Source organism: Hypanus sabinus, chromosome 28 (genome assembly GCF_030144855.1).
Source record: "Hypanus sabinus isolate sHypSab1 chromosome 28, sHypSab1.hap1, whole genome shotgun sequence".
NCBI lineage: Eukaryota > Metazoa > Chordata > Chondrichthyes > Myliobatiformes > Dasyatidae > Hypanus > Hypanus sabinus.
In genome coordinates, this window is record NC_082733.1 from 15141705 (window position 1) to 15167271 (window position 25567).

Genomic DNA, 25567 nt, shown 5'->3' on the forward strand with positions numbered 1-25567 from the left:
CTTGTTTTAAAAGAAATAATTTTAGGTCACCGTTTCATGCGAGCACGTGTTTTTTTAAACTCTTAACCTTCTCTAATCATGTCTTGTGTTGCAGATACAAGGAACTTTTTAATGTAGTTGGAACCAAACTGGAATTATTGGCACATTATTGCAAAGTAGCAGATTTGATACAAGCTGTCACCAGATAACAAACAAGTTCCATTTTTGCAGATGACGATAAGTTGATTTTGACTATAGGTCAAAAAACATATGAGGAAAAGCCACTCAATTTGGTAGTCACACTGCCACAGTATTATAATGACTGCCATCAAAAGCACATAAGGTCAAAAAGAAAGAACAATTACTGAAATTGGAGGGAGAGAGAGAGAAAGAGAGAGAGGAAACTAGTTTAGAGCTTCAGAAGAACAAATGCTTGTTTGAATTCTGAATTTAATAAAATTATGGGAGTGTGCTTGATATAAGGGTATCCATCGGGCATATAAGGGCATTTACAACCCAAGGATGATTTGTAAATGTTAGTAGATGTCAGATCAACAGTACATCAAGAATATAGGCTATCTCCAACTTGAAAAATCTAACCACAGGGCATGTGTCATCAACTTGCTGGTTTTAAAGCCATTAATAAAAACAAATCTTGCTTACATTGATGAGAGATAATTAAATATAACACAGAAAGGTGCAGCATGGGTTAGGCTGCTCAGCCCATAATTTTGGGCTGAAGTAATTGAACCAATGTTTGTGGATTAATTGAATCCCTTTTCCTGCACATCAGAATCAGGTTTAATATCACTGGCATATGTCGTGAAATTTGTTAACTTCATGGTAGCAGTACAATGAAATACATGATAAATAAACACAGAGAAAAACTGAATTACAGTAAGTATATATATATCTCTATTAAGTAGTTAAGTTAAAATAAGTAGTGCAAAAACAGAAATAATTAAAAAAAAGTAATGAGGTAGCATTCTTGGGTTCAATGGCCATTTAGAAATCGGATGGCAGAGTTGTAGAAGCTGTTCCTGAGCCGCTGAGTGTGTGCCTTCAGGCTTCTGTACCTCCTTCCCGATGGTAACAGTGTGAAGAGGGCATGTCCAGAGTGGTGGGGATCCTTACTGACAGATGCCGCCTCCCCAAGGCACTGCTCCTTGAAGATGTCTTGGATACGACAGAGGCTAGTACTCATGACGGAGATGACTAATTTTATAAGTTTCCGTAACTTATGCTGCTTCGATCCTGTGCGGTAGCTCCCCTCCCCCATTACCAGACGGTGATGAGACAAATCAGAATGTTCTCCGCGGTAGAAGTTTTCGAATGGCCTTAGTTGACAAACCAAGTCTCCTCAATCTCCTAATGAGTTACTGTCTTGCCTTCTTTATAGCTGCATTAATTTGTTGGGTTCAGGTGAAGTCCTCAGAGATATTGACACCCAGGAACTTGAAGCTGCTCTCTCTCTCCTCTTCTGATCCCTCTATGAGGACTGGTTTGTGTTCCCTCATCTTACCCTCTCTGAAGTCCACAATCAGCTCTTTGGTCTTCCTAACCATCAGCAAGTTTATAGATGGCATTTGAGCTATGCCTAGTTACACAGTCACGGGCGTAGGGAGAGTACGGTAGTGGGCTAAGCACACATTCCTGAGCTGCACCAGCTTTGATTGTCAGTGAGGTGGGAATGTTACTTCCAATCTGCACAGAAAGCTCTGCCAGTTATGAAGTCGAGGATCTAGTTGCAGAGGGAGGTACAGAGGCCTAGAATCTGTAGCTTTTCAATCAGGACCGTAGAAATGATGGTGTTAAATGCTGAGCTATAGTTAATAAACAGCATCCTGACATAGGTATTTGCATTGTCCAGGTGATCCAAGGCCGTATGGAGAGACACTGAGATCACGTCTGCTGTCGACCTATTGTGGCGATAGGCAAATTGCATTGGGTCCAGGTCCTTCCTGAAACAGGTGTTGACTCCAGCCAAGACTGACCTTACAAAACTTTACATCACTGTAGATGTACACGAAACTGGATGATAATTATTAAGGGCAGTGGTATAATAGTTGCCCTTTTAAAGCAGGTGGAAACTTCCAACTATAGCAATGAAAGATTGAAAATGTCTTTGAATACCCCTGTCAGTTGGTTGGCACAGGTTTTCAGAGCCTTGCCAGGTATTCCTTTGGGACCAGGTCCTATCCTATCTGACTCTACCACCACCATTGATGGCGCATTCCAGACTCCCACCACTTCCTATGTAAAAAAATTCTTGGCTCACACATCTCCTGTGCACTTTCTCCCTCTCCCTCTCCCTCGCCCTCTCACTTGCCCTCTAATACTAAGCATTTCAATCCTGTGTAAAGATGGTGGTGGCATCCGTCAGTCTCGAGAGACCATGGATCTGCGCCTGGAGTTTCCAGGGAGCAGGCCAGGGCAGGGTTGTATGGGAGACCGGCAGTTACCCAGGCTGCAGGCCTTACCCTCTCCACGCCACTGATCTTTTCCAAGGGAAGGGCACTAGGACCCATGCAGCTTGGCACCAGTGACGTCACAGAGCAATGTGTTGTTAAGTGCCTTGCTCAAGGATACAAACACGCTGCCTCAGCTGAGGCTTGAACCAGTGACCTTCAGTGAACCAGTGGCCTTGCCCACTGGGCCACACGCCAACAGTGTAAAGATACTGGCTGTTTAATGTACCTTTACCCTGCATTATTTTATAAACCTATCAATTCTTCCTTCAGCCTCTGCTGTTTCAGAAGATACAGTCCCATCTCCTCTCATGGCACTAAACAGGCAACATCCAGTTAAATCTCCTCTGCACCCTCTCTAAAGTCTCCACTACCTTCCTGGTGGCGATAGGTCTCTACCAAAGGAGGTGGAAGGCACTCCTTCCCTCTGCCAATCTGCTGGCCTCCTTTGGGCAAGGTGTAACACCTGCTTAGGTCAGGGTCATGTGAAGCCATGGGAGAAGGTGGTGGAGTGGTTGTATGAGCAGCTGGTGCGTATCACAAGTCCAGGTTATGTGACCACTGATGCTGGACAGACCATCTCTGAAGAGTATTGATAATAGCTGTGGTCACCATCTTGCAAAGATACTGCCCAGAAGGCGACAATGACAAACCAGTTCCGTAGAAACACTTGCCAATAACAATCATGGTCATGGACAGACGATGATCACCCACGTCATAAGACACAGCACATGATGATGCCATTCCCCCAATGAAGCGACCAGAATTGAATACAATACTCGAAATGTAGCCTAACCAGAGTTTATAAGCTGGCTTTCTGGCTTTTGAACAGTGAAGCCATTCACCTTCTTCACTACCCTACCAACCTGCACCACTCTTCGAGGTGAAAATAATTTAAGGATCGTTGCAGAACCAGACATGTCGTAGGTATTAGAAATGACTCAATAGACTAGGGGTGTTTTCTCAAAAGGCTGAGGGGTGAAGTATCAGAAATTTTTAGAATTAAATACAGCTGGTTTGAATTAATACTCACTCAGTGGAGCTGAAGAGTATGCATGGGACATTGTACCCTACCTCTGGAATTCATTACCTTGAAATTAATAGGACTTTTTGGCTAACGTGGATACAAACAAATCTAGCGAGGAGACCAGGTATAACTCCTTATCCAATATGACATCAAAATGTGGAACTTGCTTTGTAAGAGAGTGACGGGCCAAGGATCAAAAATGGATTTAAATGAAACTAGATAAATGCAGGAGAATGAATAGAACCATATTTAATCAAGAGCTTGAGGAGATTTGGTATGTCACCACACTTACTGCAGATGTACCGTGGAGAGCATTCTAACAGGCTGTATCACTGTCTGGTATGGTGGGGGTGGCGAGGGGGCAGGGGACCTACTGCGCAGGATCAAAAGAAGCTGCAGCAAGTTTTAAAATCAGTCAGCTCCATCATGGACACTGGCTTCTTCAGCAGCCAGGGCACCTTGAGGGAGAGATGCCTCAAAAAGGTTGCATCCATCATTAATGACCCCCATCACCCAGACATGCCCTCGCTTCATTACTACCATCAAGGGAAAGGTACAGGAGCCAGAAAGCACATACTCAATTATTCAGGAATGGATTCAGGAATTGCAATATATATATATATATATATATTCACAGTCTTTCCATTATTTATAGCAATGTACTGCTGCTGGAAAAACAACAAATTTCACGACATATGCTGGTAATATTAAGCCTGCTTGTGATTAGATGGAGTAGCATAATAGTTGACTCATGCGGAACATGATCCCAGGATCAGACCGATTCAACGTGATGACCTGAATCAGAATCAGGATCAAGTTTATTATCACTGACATATGTCACGAAATTTGTTGGTTTGTGGCATCAGTATAGTGCAATAAATAAAATACACTATAAATTATAATAAGAAATACATATAAAATTAAACATGTACTGCAAAAAGAGAGCAAAAACAGTGAGCTAGTGTTCATAGGCTCATTGTCTGTTCAGAAACCTGATGGTGGAGGGGAAGAAGCTGTTCCTAACCCATTGAGTGTGTGTCCTCCAGCTCCTGGACCTCCTCTCTAATGGTAGTAATAAGAAGAGGGCATGTCCTGGATAATGAGGGTCCTTAATGATAGATGCTGCCTTTTTGAGGCATCGCTTTTCAATGGTGGGAAGGCTAGTGCCCATGATGGAGTGGGTTGAGTGTTGGGGTACATTGTCCCTCCGCCTCCCCTGTTCTTCTATTCCCCTCTCTGGCCTCTTACCTCTTCTCACCTGCCTATCACCTCTGACTGGTGCCTCTCCTATCCCCTTTCTCCCACAGTCTGCTCTCCTATCAGATTCCTTCTTCTCCAGTCCTTTATCTTTCCCGTCCGCTTGGCTTCACCTATCACCTTCCAGTTTGTCCTCCTTCCCCTCCTCCCACTTTATTTTTATCCTGTCATCTTCGCCTTTTCAAACCAAGTCCCGAAGAAAGGTCTCAACCCAAAACATCGGCTGTTTATTCATTTCCATAGATGCTGCCCGACTTGCTGACACATTTTGTGTGTGTTGCTTTGGATTTCCAGCATCTGCAGACTTTATTGTGTTTATAGTAAGTTTTCATTCTTTCCATTTAACGTTTTTCATTTTGTTTGTATTCAGGAACAAACATTATTGAGATGATGTCAGCAACAGGAATACACATACTAAGAATGCAATGTGAGTACAACATAGCTGAGCAGAACCAGTACCGTAGGAAAAATTCATACAAAAGAACGATGGCTGAAAAAATAACTCGAGTTTAAATTGATTAACTTCCCGCTGTATTGAAATGCAGTTTCCAACATTTAATGAATTTTAGAGTGTTGGCACACATCATAGATCACTCAGTCAGCTGGAAGGGTGCTGCTGGTTAATCAGAGGGAGACAATAGAAATATGCAGAAATCAGTACAAATAATAATACACACACACACACACACACACACACACACACACACACACACACGTAAATCTCTACCATGTCGGTTTTACAATAAAATGGGATTAGAAGAAGTCACTCTTTGGGACAAAGACAGCTTCAGATCATCGTACTTAAGCCAAAAGAAATTCTATATTGAATGGAATAGGAAAGGCAGTCATAGGGATTTCTTAAAGCTTCACTTCTGGATGAGTTTGATGTCTCCTATGCTCGCTTTCATCGCCAATACAGTGAGGAACCATCACGAACTCTAACAGCCTCTGATGATCCTGAGATTTCAATCTCTGAGGATGACACGCAAGCAGCCTTCAGAAAGGGGAACCAATGAAAAGCGTCCAGCCTGGACAGGGTACCCGATCAAATACTAAAGACCTATGTTGATCAACTGGTTGGAGTGTTCTCTGAGATCTTTAACCTCTTGCTTCAGCAGTCTGAGGTATCCACTTGCTTCAAGCAGACTTCACTTAGACTAGTGCCTAAGAAGAACGTAATAACTTGTCTCAATGACTATCATACAGTGGCACTTACATCCACAATGAGGACACGTTTCGAGAGGTTTGTCATGAGACTTATCAATTCCTGTTTGAGACGTGACTTGGATCTGCACCAATTTGCCTACCGGAGCAACAGGTTCCACAGCAGATGCCATCTCAGTGGCTCTTCACTCAACCCTGGACCATCTGGACAGTAAAGATGCATACATCAGTATGATCTTTATTGAATACAGCTCAATATTCAATACCATAAACCTCTCAAAATTAATCAACAAGATGCAAGACCATGGCCTCAATACATTCTTGTGCAATCAGATCCCTGATGTCCTTATTTGCAGATGCCAGTCAGTTTGGATTGACAACAACATCACAACAATCCGCATCAACACAGGTTCACCACAAGGCTGTGTGCTTAGCCCCTGCTCTACTCGCTTTACACTTATGACTATGTGGCTAAGCACAGCTCTAAGGTCATACTCAAGTTTATTGTCATAGGCCAAATCAAAGATGGTGACGAATTAGCAAAAAGGAGGGAGATTGAAAATCTAGCTGAATTGTGCCATAATAGCAAACTCTTACTCCATGTCAGCAAGACCAAGGAGCTGATGATAGACTTCAGGAGGAGGAAACCAGAGGTCCATGAGCCAGTCCTCATTGGAGGATCAGAGGTGGAGAGGGTCAGCAACTTTAAATTCCTCAGTGTTATTATTTCGGAGGACCTGTCCTGGGTCCAGCACATAAAAACAATTACAAAGAAAGCACAGCGGTTCCTCTACTTCCTTAGGAGTTTGCAAAGATACAGCATGACACCTACAACTTGACGAACTTCTATAAATGTGCGCTGGAGAGTACGTTGACTGGCTGCACCACAGCCAGGTATGAAACACCAATGACACTGAACAGAAAATCCCACGAAAGGCAGTGGATACCGCCAGTCCATCACGGGTAAAGCCTTCCCCACCATTGAGCAATCTACATGGAGTGTTGTTGCAGGAAAGCAGCATCCATCATCAGTGACTCCCACCACCCAGGACATGCTCCCTTCTCACTGCTGCCATCAGGAAGAATGTATAGGAGCCTCAGGACCCACACCACCAGGTTCAGGAACAGTTATTACCCCTCAACCAGCAGGGTCTTGAACCAAAGGGGATAACTTCACTCAACTTCACTTGCCCCATTACTGAAATTTTCCCACAACCTATAGTCTCACTTTAAAGAATTCTTCATCTCATGTTCTTGATATTTATTGCTTATTTATTTTTTATTATTTCTTTCTTTTTGAATTTGCAGAGTTTGCTGTCTTTTGCACACTGAAGTTGGTGCAGTCTTTTACTGATTCTACTATGGAATTATTTTATTACAGATTTCTTGAGTATGCTCACAAGAAAATGACTCTCAGGGTTGTATATGGTGACATATATGTACTTTGATAATAAATTTGCTTTGAACTTTAAGGTTACAACAGATAAAGGGAAATGAGAGAAAAGTGAATTGATCCATGGTAACCAGTGGACACCATCTCCATTAACTTCATTGCATTGCTCCCTGGTAAATGTTACACTATTGATGAGAAGTGATGAGGATTTGCGAAAGGGAATGGCAACAGGGATGCGGGGAGGACGGGAACAGCGTATGCAAAACTGAGCCAATGTTGATAGGGGTGCCGAGGAGCACTGCAGTGCAGAATGAATACGCCATGACAGTGTAATAGCAGATCAGTGTGTGTTACAATGGGCAAGGGCAGCTTTGAGTATTGAGCACTTGCTGTTTTGAGGTGCTGAGTGATTTCCTCAGTGGGCAATAGCTGTATTTCATTTTGTGTAAATATTCTACTGAGTAACTATTGCTCTGCTGCCTGAACAAATGGTGTACTGCATGCGTTCTGCATTATACTGCATGTTGTGGTGCTAAACAAGAGCCACACTGCAGAAGGGAGTGGCCAATGGAATTCTCTTTATGCAGGGGCCCTTCCCCTGAACATTGGCGACCTGGGGTGGAAGGTGTTGCATAGGGCAGTACCGTGTAACAGGATTTTAAGCAGGGTCACTGACACCCTGTCCACCTGTCCATTGTGTGGCTGGGAGGGGTCAGTGTACCACGCTTCTATGGAGTGTGAGAGGTTGCAGCCCCTGTCGGAGCACCTGAAGGGGCTGCTGCTTGGGTCCCGGTTGCACTTCAGCCCCGCGCTCCTCATATACGGACATCCAGAGTGGAAGGGAAGCAGGTCCTGAGGAGGATCTCCTGGTGGGCTTGCTCCTGGGCCTGGCCAAGATGGCTATTCTCGGGCCTAGCAGCAGAAAGCCGAAGGCTCTGCCAGCACTGACTGCCTGTCCCTCTTCAGAGGATACGTTCGTGCCTGGCTGTCCTTGGAGAGGCAGCATGTGCTCACAATGGGTACAGTGGGGACTTTTGGGAGCAGTGACTCCCCATGGAATTGACTGTTTTATAGACAGTAATAATCATGTTTTTAATTTGAATGCATTCACTGTTTTGTAAACACTGAATGTTTGTACTTTGTGTATTTGTTGTGCAAATAAACTTTCACAGTTTTGTAAAACAAAAAAGGAGTGAGTGGTGAGTGGCCTGAATCTCTGCTTTGGAGTGATGAGTGGCTGCTGCACCCCGACACTGGGCAGGTAATGCACTGCTGAAGTAATTACATGTAGGACTGTGGTGCATGGAAACTGTACCGTTGTGTACTGGCATTTCAAGGCAATATCACCTTTGCGATCAATTGGATATGCTTGCCTAACCTGGTCTATGTAACTGACTCTCTGGCATTTTTTCTAATATTTCTCCATTGTTCTGGCCAACATTCACCCCCATTTTAGCCCAAATTATTTGTTTAATTTAACTTAATGGCTGTTTGAGGGATCTAGATATGGATATTGCTACATTTATCCGTAAAATGGATACACTGCTATATTAGCTCTTAAGTACCTAATATGTAGAATGCTGAGAATGAAGTACTTTAAATAATGCGACATTTTACAAAAAAAATTGCATCTCTCTTAAACTTACACAGCTTCATCTTTCAAATGCAGTTTGAACACGTTGCATTAGAAAGAAGACAACTCTTAAAGTGCAGGTACCCAAAAGTTGAAAAACAGTGAGATACTCAATCACCAGGAAACCTTCACACAGCTGCTGCCATTACATTGGCCTATTTGAGTAAGCAGAGATTATTTTCCTGGGTGTCTCAGAAAATGAACTTCCCAGAGCTATGAGCTAACATAACTATTTCAATAGGTGTATTTTTCAAGGAAAAATAACACAAGATTCAATTACAGTGATTATTATTTCCATTAATCTATCAACACACTTGGAGTAAATGAAAAGGATAATCAGTCACCTTGTTGAAAACTCCACAATATGATTTCCATATGGTGGTGGTTTCTTGCCCACCAATAACATTTTATTCAGTACAATATCTCTGTAAACAGTTTGAAGAGCAATCTCAATTTATCAATTGGTTCTTTTAATTGATTGAAATAAGGAGCTAACAATTTGAGAAATAGTGAAAGCAATTTCCTTTCACCTCGAAACAATGACGAACACAACTTTATTTAACACCTGATTTCTCCATGCTGCGCAATCCAAAATCAGTGCCTTGTGATCTAATCCTTTGGAAGTGAATGTTCCAATAAGTGAAATGTAGAAGTTTCAGAGTATGTTTGGAAAACCTGACCCATCCTCCCTGCCGAGGTTAATCAAATATCAGATTAATTTTGAAACTAAGTGAGAGAACTTCCAGTTAGTACCAGCAGTCTGAAACTTGTCTCTACCTCAAGGTGGATAAAATTGCACAAGTTCACACAGTTATAATCTAGCATTGACTCAGGCCAGTCAGAGTTAGAAATAACATTTGGATAAGATTAACACACACAAAATGCTGGAGGATTTCACTCAGGCAGCATTTATGCAAGGAATAGAGTTGACGTTTCAAGCTGAGACACTTGATCCAGAAATTTGGATGAGATTTGAATGTTACAAAATCTTTGATTACGATACTTGCCTACAAAAGATGGTCATTTGTCCACAGTTGCCCACAGTTTCCCAATCCTTAACCTGTCTTTCTAACTGCTGACAACACCTTACGCTGGAAATTCTACCCAACCCTTGAAGCTGATGAAACCAGATTTTACATTGTGCAGCCGCTGGTAACTATGCACATTCAGCACAAGGGTATTCTTCTACTTCCGGACTTTAAATCAGAAATGGACCACAGAGGGGCAATGATGAATTTTTCTCCCTTATTAGCTAAAGGGTGTATTTGTGGGTGAGAGTAATTGCTACAAGCCTAAGATGTGCAAAAAATCTACTCAAAATCTTTGTAAACAACTGTCCCAAAGAAAGGTCTTGACCCAAAACATCGACTGTTCGTGCATTTCTATAGATGCTGCCAGACCTGCTGAGTTCCACAAGCATTTTGTGAGTGTTGTTTTGTAAAACTCTGGTTAGTCTTAGTTGAGAGGTTTGGACAATTTTTAAAGAATTATATCAATGTCCAAGAAAATAGACAGAGATGCTGGCATGGGTGAGGATCTTTAGTCAAGGACAACATTAACCTCATCATCGTCAAAGACCAAACAAAAGCACTTGAAATTATACTGGCCATTCTGGGCATCACAGGCATAAATCCACCATCTTATTGAAGGAATTTTGGATTGCATCCAGTGTAGGGAAAATTAGATGAATCATTGACTCAAGGGGAGAGGTCTCCGGTTTTGACCACCACCACCCAAAGGTAGTGGACTGCCTAGAGCAGCTTCACACAGGTCTGCCCTCCCAGTCTGAATCTCACACAGGTCTGCCGTCCCAGTCTGAATCTCACACAGGTCTGCCGTCCCAGTCTGAATCTCACACAGGTCTGCCCTCCCAGTCTGAATCTCACACAGGTCTGCCCTCCCAGTCTGAATCTCACACAGGTCTGCCCTCCCAGTCTGAATCTCACACAGGTCTGCCGTCCCAGTCTGAATCTCACACAGGTCTGCCGTCCCAGTCTGAATCTCACACAGGTCTGCCGTCCCAGTCTGAATCTCACACAGGTCTGCCCTCCCAGTCTGAATCTCACACAGGTCTGCCCTCCCAGTCTGAATCTCACACAGGTCTGCCCTCCCAGTCTGAATCTCACACAGGTCAGCCCTCCCAGTCTGAATCTCACACAGGTCTGCACTCCCAGTGTGAATCTCACACAGGTCTGCACTCCCAGTGTGAATCTCACACAGGTCTGCACTCCCAGTCTGAATCTCACACAGGTCTGCCCTCCCAGTCTGAATCTCACACAGGTCTGCCCTCCCAGTCTGAATCTCACACAGGTCTGCCCTCCCAGTCTGAATCTCACACAGGTCTGCCCTCCCAGTCTGAATCTCACACAGGTCTGCCCTCCCAGTCTGAATCTCACACAGGTCTGCCCTCCCAGTCTGAATCTCACACACGTCTGCCCTCCCAGTCTGAATCTCACACAGGTCTGCCCTCCCAGTCTGAATCTCACACAGGTCTGCCCTCCCAGTCTGAATCTCACACAGGTCTGCCCTCCCAGTCTGAATCTCACACAGGTCTGCCCTCCCAGTCTGAATCTCACACACGTCTGCCCTCCCAGTCTGAATCTCACACAGGTCTGCCCTCCCAGTCTGAATCTCACACAGGTCTGCCCTCCCAGTCTGAATCTCACACAGGTCTGCCCTCCCAGTCTGAATCTCACACAGGTCTGCCCTCCCAGTCTGAATCTCACACACGTCTGCCCTCCCAGTCTGAATCTTTTCCTGCCATTTGAAAGGACAGGTGTTCGGTCAAGAAAAGACGATGAAGAAGTTAGTACTACAACACAAAGCGTTGAATAACTCTATAAGGTTGAAAATAAGAGGAGAATTTCATTTTGGCGTCTGCTTGCTGAAACATGAGCGTTTTTTCTCAAAATGCACTGGTTTCCTCACCTGCTGCAAATCTCCAAAAGCAGTAACTAAAAAGGGTATAAGCTAGCTAAATGGAGGTTGTCGACAAGATGAAATATTTTGATAGTTATAAGTTATTCCTCTGGTACGTGGGCCAATGAGCAGAGGTTATTGATCTAAAGTCATTGGCAAAATGTCCTTTGTTTTCCCAATAGAATTCCTACGATTGGGAACACTATCTAAAATCTATCTAATTGGGAACTGCTACATAATTAATTTTAAGAAGAAATTGGACATAAAAGTCTGAGGAACTTGAAGGGTTAGGGACAGAAGGTAGGGCTGTGGAATTAAGTATGATTGGTGTAGACTCGCTGTATTCTTCATCTCTGTGATGTTGCTACATTGCTTGGTATTGAATACAGATGAAGCCATAGACATCTCTGAGCTGTAAGAGTAGTTGAAATAAATTTTCTTACTGTGTGTAAAAGAAGTTAGGATTTGTGAGGTCTCTTGCAATTTAACCAGCTAAGGGATGCCATGATAAAGAATTGCATAAAAGTAAAAACAAAAATTGTTGGAAACCTTTGTCAGGTGAGGCAGCATCTGTTGTAAAAGAAGATGAATTAAGCCAAGGAGCCTCCATCGAAATGTGAAACATTTACTCTGTTTCTCTTTCCACAGATACTGCCTGACCTGCTGAGTGTTTCCAGCATGTTCGATTTTATTTCATATTTTCAGCAACTGCAGTAACTTTCTAATATCTCCACATATTTAAGGTGTCAGCCAGCAGATACTGAGAACTGGGAAGCCGTCACATATACTAATATGGTGGAACAGTGGCACAGTTAAGAGAACTGCTGCCTGACTGTGCCAGTGGCCTGGGTTCAATTCTGACCTTAGCTACTGTCCATGCGGAGTTTGCATGTTCTCCCTGTGACCATATGATTTTCCTCCAGCTGCTCCATTTTCCACACACATCCCAATTGTGTGCGGGTCGATGGGGCAATTAGCCAATGTAAATTGTCCCTAGTCTGTAGATGATTGTAGAATCAAGTGGATGAAAGTATGGGGAGAATAAAAATCTTAATAATAATAGATTTAGTGTAAATGGGTAGTTGATGGTTGGCAAGTAGGCTGAAAGGCCTGTGTCCGTCTATGACTAACCAAGGATGTGAAGCGCACAGAGTTTCAAAGCTAATATTCAGGGCATGACAGTATTAGGGGCAGTCAGAATGATATTGGTCTGTACTGTCAAACATTCATAAGACAGTCCAAGTGGCTCTTTCTTGGACTATACCTTGCACAGTTTTACCTGCCACAGAGCAGCACAAATTCCAACATCCAGAACGGGAAATGCGAAGCAGGAAATAAACCTTACCTTCGTGATCCAGATGCGAGAGGACAGAGAGAGACTTCAAATTAACCCATAATGGAACACTCATGTGAAAATCCAGTATCACGTAAACAACAGAGTAACTTTTGGGGAAGGATAACACAGGAGAAGGCCATTTGACCTATTGTCCCTGGACTAGCCTCTTGAAGGAATGATCTAATTTGTTCTATTCTCCAATTTTTTTTTTTACTGAGGTACTGCAATTCCCCTTTTGTATTTATCTCTCATTTGAAAGTGCTTTTTATTCATTTCATGACATTTGTAACACTGGAAAGATGAATATTCATATCTAATTTGACTGAGGGACCACAGTCTGTGCAGAACAGGTACTCCGACTCCATGGGAGGCTTTTGGCCCTGTGGCAATAAAGGCAAGGTCAGATGGTGTATGACTTGCTGGAAAATCTCAAGTTGATGGCATTCGCATATACCCACAGAACTTTTCCATCCAAGTGGTGGAGGCTGCCTTGGCCAGATAGTACAGTGCAGCTTGTAGAGACATCACCCACAATCCGATCATTTGCCCGTATTAGGCCTGTTACCCAATATGGCTTCTTATCCAAGTACCTGTCCAAGACCATTTAAACTCACCTCACTACTTTCTCTGACAGTTTGCTCAACTTACTAGCCACCCACTGTGTGAAAAACTTTCCCCTTAGATCTCCTTTGAATTTCTCCCCTCTCGCTTTAAATGTTTACACTTGTGTTCCATGCTCTCCTGCCCTGTTAAAAAGATTATACCTATTCTATCTATATCCCTAATAATTTTATAAACCTCAGTAAGATCACCCTCAGCCTCTTATGCTTTACTGATATATAAAAAAAAATAGCCCTCCATTCCAGGCAGCAACCTGGCGAATCCCTTCCACACTCTCTCTATTTCTTCCAAATGCTTCCTGGAGTCCAGTGACCAGAACTATACAAAATACTCCAAGTGTGGTCTAAACAATATTTTGTACATTTGTGACATGTTGTCAAAACTCTTCTACTTACTACCTTGGCCTTTGAAGACATGCACAACCAAACGCATTTTTCATTTTCAGGCAACTACGGACTTCCTCTGATCTACAGAGATATCTTGGTGTGGCAGGACCTACAGAGAATTTGAGCTTCCAAAGTATAGGCTCCCACTTGGCTGGATTAAATTCCATGTGCCACTGTTCCATCCAACTTTACAACTGATCTCCCCATTGTACCCTTTGACAATCTTCTTCACTCTGGTACGAACTGGAGTTCTGATAAAATGCTGGTGGAGGGGATGAATGGGGAATAGTTTGCTGATCAACTAGGGTGCTTTGTAATGAAACTCACAATTTAGTCTACTTCGATGATCTTTCCAAGCAATAATTTCCAAGATACAAGATTATAAAATAATAAGAACTGGATTCAACACTGACTTCGCATGCTGCCTGTATGGATTTTGCACAATCTCCCTGTGACTTCAGGTGCTTCCTCCCACATCCCAAAGACTTGTGGGTTGGTAGTTTAAATGGCTGCTGTGAATTGTCCTTAGTGTGCAAGTGAGTGATAGAACCTGTGTGGAGTCTTTGAAAAAAGTAGGGAGAAAGTTAAAACGGAACTAATGTATAATTAGTGAGAATATGTGGTTAATTGTCCTTGTGGTGATGGCCGTGTTTCCATGCTGAATGACTGCATGATAACTTGTGTAAAACTTCATCTCTGCTCTTGTGCTCTGTCACTAACCCTAAAACCATTGCTCCTGGTTCCACTCCTTATCCATTCTATAAACTTCTTCATGGTTTGGAGTATAAATAAATTAAATAATGTTCAAGCTTGCGCTCAATAGTCTCTGCTGCAGGAGAAAACTTCCACAGTAGTCTCTACACATAGCTGACACATTTGACCATATCAGTCTCGCAAACTCCCTTCTGTCCTGGCTTTCCAAAGCAGAGAATCCAGAGTTACTAACAATGCTGCAGATAATTTATAACGAGTCAGTAGGAAAGATTTTCCTTCTTTGCCTTTGGACTTTCTTGGTATTAGCTCTGCTGACTCCTTACTTTGTTAATTTCAATCCATCATCTTCGAGGACCTGTGTATACACCAACAGATCCTCATGACTCTTGAACCTGTACTTATTTTTTTTGCCCTTATTTTACAAGAAAAATTCAACATTTTATATATGCTCAGTTTCTGAAAGTTCAAGTCGCAAAGTGAGCAGCATTAAAATAATCAAGGAAACATTGGTTGACTCAGCATCTACAACCCTTTGTATATATATTAGTGTTGCTTTATTATTTATTGATTGATCGAGCTGAGTGTGGAATAGGTCATTCCTGCCCTTTAAGCCACACCAGCCAGCAATCCCCGATTTAATCCTCGCCTAGTAATGGGACATTTTACAATGATTAATTGACTTATCAATCGGTATGTCTTTGGACTGTGGGAGGAAAGCAGAGCACCCAGAGGAAACCCATGTACCCTTGCTGAGGGTGGTGCTTCATGCCCCCATGCTGAGCTCATCAATTCCATCAACTTCCACCCTGGCCTTAAATTCATTTGGTCCATTTCTGACACCTTTCTTCCCCTCCGTCGGTCTTTATGTCTCCATCTCTGGAAACAAAATGTCTGCCAACATCTTTTATAAACCTATTGATTCCCACATCTCTCTTGGCTATACCTCTTTCCATCCGGCCTTCTGTTAAAATGCTACTGTCTTTTCTCAGTTCCTTCGCCTCTACTGTATCTGCTCCCAGGATGAGGCTTTCAAGATATCAGAGATGTCCTCCTTCATCACTGATGCTGCCCCCACCTACATCTCCTCCATTTCCTGGACAACTGCATTCACCCCATCTTCCCACCGCATTACTAGGGATACAGTTCTTCTTGCCTTCACCTACCACCCCATAAGCCTCCGCATCCAACAGATAATTCTCCACAACTTCTGTCATCTTCAACAGGAGCCTACCATCAAACACTTCCCCTCCATTCTCTGCAAAGATTGCTCGCTCTATAATTTGCTTGTCTATTCGAGCCTCCCCACTAATCTCCCTTCTGGCACTTAACCCTGCAGGTGACAGAAATGCTACACCTGCCTATCCACCTCCATTCAGAGCCCCAACAGTCCTTCCAGGTGAGGCAACATTTCACACGAATCCAATCAGGTTGGCTATTGTATCTGGAGCTCCCGATATGGCTTTCTCTACATTGGTGAGACCCGGCATAAATTGAGGAATTGCTTTGTCAAGTGCTTCTGCTCCATCTGCCAAAAGCAGAATCTATCAGTGACCAATCATTTTAATTCCTATCTCCATTCCCATTTTAACATGTCAATCCAAAGTCTCCTCGCTTGCCATGGTGAGGACACCCTTAGACGGAAGAAGCAACAGGTATCCTCCAACTTGATGGCATGAATATCAATTTCTCCTTCTGGCAATGTTTCCCTCACCATTCCCTCTTCTTCTATTTCCCACTCTGGCCTCTTACCTCTTTCCCCTCACCCACCTACCACCTCCCCCTGGTACCCCTTCTTCTTCCCCTTCTCCAATGGTCTACTCTCCTAAAAGATTCTTTCTTCTCCAGTCATATACCTTTCCCACTCACCTGGCTCCACCTATCACCATCTAGCTGGTTCTTCCTCCCCTCCGCGCACCTTTTTATTTGATGTCTTTCCCCTTCTTTCCATATTCTGAAGAAGGGTCTTGGTCCACTACGTCAACAACTTATTCATTTCCATAGACGCTACCTGACCTGTTGAGTTTCTCCAACATTTTGTGTGTATATGTTGCTCTGGATTTCTAGCATCTGCAAAATTTTTGTGTTTGTCAGTATATATTACTTGACTGAATTTGGAAGCTGTCATCATGGGAATGTAACAAATATAAGAAAACACACAAAAGTAAAATTGTCATGGATCAATAGAAGCAGATGATCTACTGTTAATAATTTTTCACTGTTATTTATGATCATGGATAGCAGTGGAACAAACAAAATTGCAAGAACATAAAGAGTTTATGTCTACAAGCTTATTTTTAGGATTGCCTTTCATCTATTGTTCCTCAGATCCAAATAAATCAATTGCCTATAAATCAATTTCCTATTGTATAATTGGCCCCAAAATAACAACATTTAATATATGTAGATAAGTAACACGCCAACATTTGGTGAAATCATTAGAAAAATATTTAGCCTAGATAATGTACGATTTTTCAAACTCCTTGATTTCTATCAACAAACCTTATTATTATAACAAACAGTACTGAGATATGTATCCCATTGAAACTTTGCTACATTACCCACTAGCAGTTCAGAATATCAACATCCAATTATAAAGTTTTGCAACCCTCTCTTCAAGGTATTTTTAACCTGAAAGCAATCCAGCAACAATAATCTTGCACAACAGAAACGGAGACCAAAACATCAAAATTAAATGTGGTGATGTTACAAGTGCAGAACATTGTCCAGTGGAAGATTATCTCTGGTAGAAAGTTTTATATAGGCAGTTCACTCAGTATTAAAACTTGAACTTGCAAGCAGCAGGCTTTCCAAATCCGTTGGCAGTGTGGATGAGATAGGTGCAGTGCACCTTAGAGATTCTTTGCTGAACCTAGTTCAGACCAGATTTAAATATAGCTTTGCATCAACAAATGTGTCCTACATTCAATATCACACTCTAATTTCAAGTTGTAATTTCCTCTATTCTAGCTTTGTCCTCACCAATGACTACTGATGTCAAACACTCCAAGTACAAATTACAATGAGGATAAATAATGCCAGTTTCTTTTGAACAAGAGTAATCTGTCATTGAAATCAACAGCATTAACTTTGATCTTCTGCAAAACTTTCCAAGCTTCTTCTCTTACTCATCAGACACTCATCCTACACACCAAATGGTCTTACATTGAGAAAGAATGGCTTTGCAAAATCACACTCACCAACAAATGCTTAATCCAAAAACAGTCTTTGATATCAAGTTCATCTAAGTCAGGAGTTCCCAACCTTTTTTATGACATGGACCAATACCATAAATTAAGGGTCTGTGGACTCCAGTTTTGGAACCCCTTATCTTTCATTGCTGACCAATAATTTATGCTGCATAATTCACTAAAGGCGATTGATAGTCGATGCATTTTATTGTCCTAAATTTGTGAAATTAATTAAGTAATTGTCGTCACAGTCACATTCTCAGAAATGCTTTGTGTAGGTATCTGATTTAACAAAACAAGGTTTCAATCAGCTAAAGATAGACATATCAGCAGTTGTCAGAAAAGTTCTATTGGCCACTTAATGAAAGACGTGGTATTTAAAAATGGTCTAACCAAACAGGTATTCGATTAGCTTACTGAAAAAACAGCCATGCACAAATGGTTTGTGCAGCAGGTTTGGAAAGCCATTGATGCAAACAATTAGTATAATGATCCCCGTATTAACTCAAGTCATCTCAAAAACAGAAAAAATTCATAAACATTAATGCATAGCAATAACATTAAGTCAACATACCTTTTATTAAGTGTCACTGCCACACCATCCTTTGTCCAGGAAACCTCTGGCTCAGGGTTTCCGATAGATTCACAGACGAGTGTTACACTTGACGTGCTGTTTGCCAGGTATGCTAGTGTTCCAACTGTAACATGAACATTTTTCTGAGGCAGAACAGAAGCTTGCTTTTTTCTCAGAATAACAGGAGGCTTGCGCTTCTTCCTTTGTTGAAGTACATCCTTATTGACTGAAGCATCAGATGTATTAGGAGGCTTATCTAATAATTTGGAGTTTGATGCATTATCATCAGGAGAGACTTTCCACTTTTCCACAGTTGGTTGTGGTCTAGATACTTCAGCTGCTAATTGATGTATCAGCTGTGACGCAAAATCTTCAGGTATTTCACCAGACTCAATCCTCAAACTTATATTTTGTAGGATCTCTTCAAACTGTTTGGCATCCATACTATAAGCTCCTTGGGATACAGAGCCTTCATAATGTTTATCAGAAAGTGCCTGAGAGTCAAACAATTCTGCAAAGCTAGCTTTTCTTTTTGAAAACAAGTGATTGCCAAGAAGGCGCAGGAAAATTTGATCATTTGATTGGCCGTCATCCACATATAATTCATTCTTTTTGCTCCAACTTTGCCACATCTTAGTTAATTGAGACCATTTATCTTCCAGTCTGTTGGATTTGTTGTTGCTCATCTTCTCTGGCCCAATATTTTGTCTTGTCTTAGCATTGTTGAAAGCGGGTGGTTCAATTAATCTGTTGTCATTACCAATCAGCTTGAGGACAAAAGATTCTCGAGTAGGACCTGCAATGCAACTATAAATGCCAATATTCTTTGCTTCAAGACTGTGAATTTTCAGTGATCCTGATTTAGTAATTCCAATTTGTTTTGTATTTTGCAGATGGAGGCCATCTTTTTCCCATTTGATCAGTGATTTCTGGAATCTTCTCACTGGACATCTAATCACGATTGAGGTTTTTGGAAGGAGGTAGGCCCGACCACCGACGTTAAAGTGAATGCGCTTGTCTTGTCTGGTTTGAATGTACACTCTGTGGATGGCCAGAATTTGCGGATCACGAATAACTTGCTTTTGAGAAACATTTGTTTTTTTGTCCTTTCTAACCTCTAGGAAATATACAAATATGAGTTAAAATAATCTAGAATAAGACTTAATCTACTAACATGTAAGCATTAAGTTCAAAGGCAAGGAGGTAAAACAATGGTTTACTGATGATTTATTAATTTTATCAAGAAGACACATTCTTAAACCCTTGCTAAAACATTGAGTGTGATTTACTTGGAACATTGTGTCAATTAAGGGTGATTACTTCAAATCTATGTATAAACCTGATAGCCAAAGCCACTGCACAATATCAGTTTAAAGATAACTGGAAGAAGCGGGGCACCGATTATATAAGTGTTCATTCAGTAATAAAAACAAAAATAGGAAATAACTAGAAAAACTGTAGGAAAAGAAAAAAAATCCACTCTTCTCTCAAAAGGAATCTGTTGGATATGGGTTCAAACTGAGATTCTCTGAGACGGTGATACAATGCTTTTACATCCAACAGAGGGGAAAGCTTGTTGGATTATTCCTAGCATTCTCCGAATTTGGGTGTGAAAACATGTTGCTTAGGTGTTTACTTTTTAGTTTCCAAAACAATAACTTGGGTCTTATGTCCAACAACGCCTTCCCCACACTACCATCAGATTCTTAAACCAGCCTGAAAAACTCTAGCACTACCTCAGACTAAATTCTCTCAACTTGCATTGTTATGTTTATTTTATACTATAAATTATGTATAATTCATTTCAATTTAAGTTTGCATTGACTGTTGCTTGCAATGTACTCTACTGCTGCAAAAAAGCTCATTTTCCTGGCATTTATACTGTACCCTGTGTATGTACCCCCATGACAATAAATGTGAAATCGAGTTAGTAGTAGTAGTTGTTCCTTTCCGAACCTTGTGAGGCATCAGGCAGCAACCTTGCTCTTTGTTTTGCACGTGTCTGTACTTTTACGAGGCCAAATTGCTAGCTCAACACTCAATCCAGAATGGATGGAGAGCATTCTGGATTTGAACCCCGGACCGCTCGCCTCGAAGTCTGGTGCAGCTGCCATTACATCACTGGCTGCTACTGTTGCTTACGGTTACACATGCCCATGACAATGAACTTGAAATTGAATGTAGCTAATATTGACAAAATGTAGATAAAGGAGTGGTGAGGACCATGGAAGTAGTGTAGTGACGATTCCATCTTGGGCTGAACCTATGATAAACGTGACTCAGTAATGATCTGTAGTTTATACAAAACCCCTGTTGCACCTGATTCTGTAAAACTCTGCGGTAAGTAGAAAGAAAATCCCAGACCTGAAGACGACCATCTTGATAAGCACAAGATACATGAAAAGGTTGCAGAGTATCAAATATTTATGTCTGCAGTCTACACATATGAAGTTATTCATGTGTTTTTTTAATATAACCAATAGCTCTTAAAATCTATTGGATCTGTTTCAAGATTTGAAGCTTACAGACATTTGGCACATAGAGACTGGTAATCTTCCAGGAAAATAATTGTTAACCAACACAAATCTGCTTTAGTTAATGAAAAGAACATTTTCATAAATCTGAATGTTTTAACATCTGTATATGATTCTTACAATGAACAAATGGGTAAACGGTGAAACAAACCCATTTTTCTATGGGACCATACCATACTTTAAAATTTTTGGTCCTTGGAAAAATATAAATCTGTTACCATTATATTATCATTGCCCAAAAATAACAGCATCAAGGGCACAAACATCCAAGTTATCTGTGCTCCTGCTTTTGTTTGTTCCTCCAACAATTAAGCCCCAATGTTCATTTGGATAAGACAATTCAGGTATTAAGTATTAAATGAAGTCACTTACTATTACAGGCAGGCATGGTGCAGGTCTGAACTACCGGAGACCTGGAGGGCTCACTGCATAAGGCACGGGGCACTATCACCTGCTGTCTTTCTGCAGTGAGTTTCCGACAAACCCAATCTCTGCGCTGGGATCCCTCACCGCATCTTACGGAACACTGGGAATGCACAACATAAAGACAGTTTCTGCTGATTCTAGACTTGTAGTAGAACACTTAAGTTACACACAATTAAAACTGAGTTAAATTAAAGTTAGTTCAAGCAAAGCAGATGAATATTTCTTCATTATTTTGAATTGCTGAACTTGTGAGAAAGCATATAGATATTTTTCATCTTGGTGATTGAGATGATTTAAATTGTTACTTTAGTTTCCGCCAACTGGGCTGCCATTGGCCAAGTACAACTAAATCTCATCAGCTTTCATCTCCTAATTTCACAACCAATCATATTTATTCTGATAATCTCACAAGTGACTTTAGTCCTCTTATGGACTTAATTGGAACCAAATTCCTGTGAGTTTGTCATGGTCCCGGCCATTATTTCCTCATTTTCTCCTAATTCCCTTTGATGGAGGCACACCTGGTTCTCATCAAGACCTGCAGTATAAAAACCACGACTTTGCGTCCACTCGTTACCAGATCGTTGTTTTAGCCAGTGTGATAATTAACGTTCCCGGCCGCTTAGGATTGCGTATTCTAAAGGCTGATATATACTTGTGCGTATGGGCTTCGCTGTAGCCTTGATTTTCACTTCCGTGTAGGCTCTACGCTGTAGAGAGCTTGCGTCGGTGTGTGCCAAAATGCTAGTTGGCGGTGGGGTTTCTATGCCACTGTGTTGAGTTTCTTCGTGAGAGACATGGAAGAGGAAATGCATTTCAAACATTTTCGCATATCGTCAGGTAGATTTGCCGATTTGGTTCACCTATTTAGCATGGCGGAGAAGAAGCAACTGGAAATGCGTAGGAGGAAATGTGATGCCACCAAGCGGACCAATCACAGTTGTTGTGGTCTGCATCGCCACAACGCATGAGCTACTTTTTTTTGGGAGGTGCACGTGACCCTACGGCATAGGATACACGGTACCTACGGTGTAGATGCGAAGCACAAGTATAAATCAGCCTTAAGTTTTACTTGAATACTGACGTTTACCTGTGTAAATCTGTCTCTCCTTCTCAAGTATTGTCTACCGCTTGCCTTTCTACACTTCGTGTTAAGATAAGCTTTTGCCTGCTGTCTGTTTCCTGTTTGCCGTTCAGCTCCAGCCACTCTGACACTCTTGTATGCATCCTAACTCAATCTCCATGCCAGCGTCCTGCATTTGGGTTCGCCCCGTTCTTTGCAACAGAGTTATCCATTAAGTGTCTTCCTTTATATATCCCACTTTTTCCATGAACTATAATGACCACCATGGATCTTTTCCTCATGTTCCCACCAGTCTATAGCATATCCAATCTTCAGATGCTTCTTCGATCATCCACGGACCCAATCACAATTGTCGGGCTCAGAGTGTTTCAGTAGCCAACAAGTATCGATTTACAATAATCCCTCTTTCCAACACTCTCCCTGTAGCTTGTTATGCCATGGAACTATTAGTGTTTCTTGTTGCTATGTTTGCAATTGTGTGTTACACGGTACAAATTCCTATTGCAGTTGATTTTATTACATGATAACAGTAGGCTGAGATCACACCTGACCTGACCCGAGATTTAGTCCTGACAGTCTTCCTGACTCTGGCCTTAACATTACCATTTGTCGAACAAATCTGGAGCACTCCACTTAAAGCCTTCTATTAATATACTTCATATTCAACTATCCCAATGAGCCTTCATTCGAAGACCAAAGGAAAAGTTAGAAGACTTTTCATAAAATCTAAACCTAGGCAGTGTGCTGTAAATAACAAATATAATTTTCTGTATTAATGCCTTGCTTAATCAGAAAATAACTATCACTGGTAGATCAAATGGCCATTGAAAATAGTCCCTAGCATGTAGGTGGGTTAGAATGAACTGATCAGATTGTAGGAAGAATACAAAGTGAATTACCACAGGATTAGTACAAATGGGTACGAAATGCTTCAAGGAAAGTGACATCTATTGGTCAAATATTCCTGCCATCCATGCCATGCCTCCCTCTCAGACCTACTATCCGGCAGGAGATATAGCAGCCTGAAGTCCCACAGTATCAGATTCAAGAATAGCTACTTCCCTTCAACCAACCAGCACAGCCCTATTCACGACTGCAGTAGTAGCAACACCATGACTACTTTGATCAACTTGAACTCATATTGCCTTTCAAGTCTCTGAGGGCACAGGTCTCACTGTCCTATTGGGTGTTCACAAAGATGGACTAACTATGGCCTGTTCTCTTTACTGTTTGAGTTGTGTTGCTTCTTGTAGAAATTGTATGCAATTTTATGTTTTTCCTGTGAATGCTGCTTATCTGATGCTATGTGCCTGTGATGCTGTAATGTGTACTTATGCAGATGATAAAAAACTTAACATTCACTTGTGTCACCAAAGATTTGAGAGGCAATGGCCTATTTTTGCTCCATATAAATCTATGTTCTGTGGTGATTCATTAATTGCCGAGGAAGAACTCCGCAAGGCACCAGGTCATGCATAAACCACACGTTAACAAGAAACATGCATGTAGAGAAAGACAATAATTAAGCAGGCATTTTATGAAGTAAGTTTACTACTCTACCTTGGACCATTTCCCCAATACCAGACGTGGTGGACAGTCAACGTTACCACACACTTGTTGCGACTGAGGCTTCTGATCAAGGCAAAGATCATCAGCAAGGGTTACAGAACTTCCATCAGTCAAAAGCTGCTTGCATTGGACTTTACGAAATTGTAAACCGCCTCCACATAAATGAGAACACTATTAAAACATTTAATAAGAAATGAGTTCATCAGAAAGTGTGCAATAAACTTTGAGTTTGATTGTCCTTTTAGAAAAGTTAAAAGCATATATCAAGATCAATTAATTTAAAAAGAAGTTCATAACCTTCCAATAACAGTCCAGGCTTTCCTCAGAAACTTTAGCAGTTCCACCTGGAATTGCTAGCACAAGTCCCAGTTTCCTGATGGGTTTTCACAAATGTGGACAAACCCTGGTTGCCATTAGACCCCTCATAGACTGAGCATGGGGCATCCATCCTGACCCAACATCAGGATGTTGATCCAGCCATTGGAATTGCAATACCACTAACCTCCAGGGGAGGCAGTCAGAGCAAATAAGTTTTAGATGATATACATTAAAAGAATTATTTACTTAAAATATTTTACACATTTTAAGCTTTTTACATATTAGAAATTGTTAATATAATAATATTTTAATACTTTTAAGTTTTTTTTTTCTACGTTTTCAAATAAGTTTGAAAGTTCTTGACTATCAGAAACAGTTATGATGGCCAGCTGAGGTTGGAGCATGTTTCCACTGCGGCAAAAATTCCATTTAGAATTCCTTTATCATTCTGGTTCAATCATCCACGCCTGCAAGACACTGCAGTTTTAGGATATAGATGGATTCTACATGGAAGTTTTTCTTTTTTGGGGGTGGGTATCTGCTGAGAATAGAACTAACAGTGGGTGAATGGTGAGTATGGGAGTCTCATCACTGCTAGGAAATTCTGGGTCAACATCCAAAGCCAATCGTTCCCTAAAAGCCTCCAGTATTATTCACAATTGAATCATTTCTACCAAAATGCCAATCACGAAAGTTCAGCAAATGATATTTCCAGGCTTGCGAAGTAGGATCAGCACCCAATCACTATTTAGTTAAATAATTAATGATATGTCTGCAACAGTATTCAAAAGCCTATCTAGAAATAAGTTTCAGAATATCTTGTCAATAAACACACGATTCATCTTTAGTGTAGCATAGCTCATTTGGAAGAGGGTTGTAAGACTCTCAACGAGTTTGTTCTATACTTCACACATCAGAATCTTATCTCTCAACATCATTTAGTCCGACTTTCAATGTTGTTCAGAGTTGTGCTTTTT

The 25567-nt window shown here is 41.4% G+C and overlaps 1 protein-coding gene across 1 annotated transcript in view; it reads right to left on the reverse strand.

Moving 5' to 3' along the window:
• The window catches only part of adamtsl3 (ADAMTS-like 3), a 740135-nt gene that overhangs the window by 79464 nt on the left and 635104 nt on the right, over positions 1-25567 (reverse strand). The window contains exons 19-21 of the mRNA XM_059952647.1: positions 24264-24443; positions 21566-21719; positions 18660-19776 (exon numbers count right to left, since the gene is read on the reverse strand). Coding sequence (XP_059808630.1) covers positions 18660-19776; positions 21566-21719; positions 24264-24443 — 1451 coding nt within the window. The remainder of the gene's footprint in view (positions 1-18659; positions 19777-21565; positions 21720-24263; positions 24444-25567) is intronic.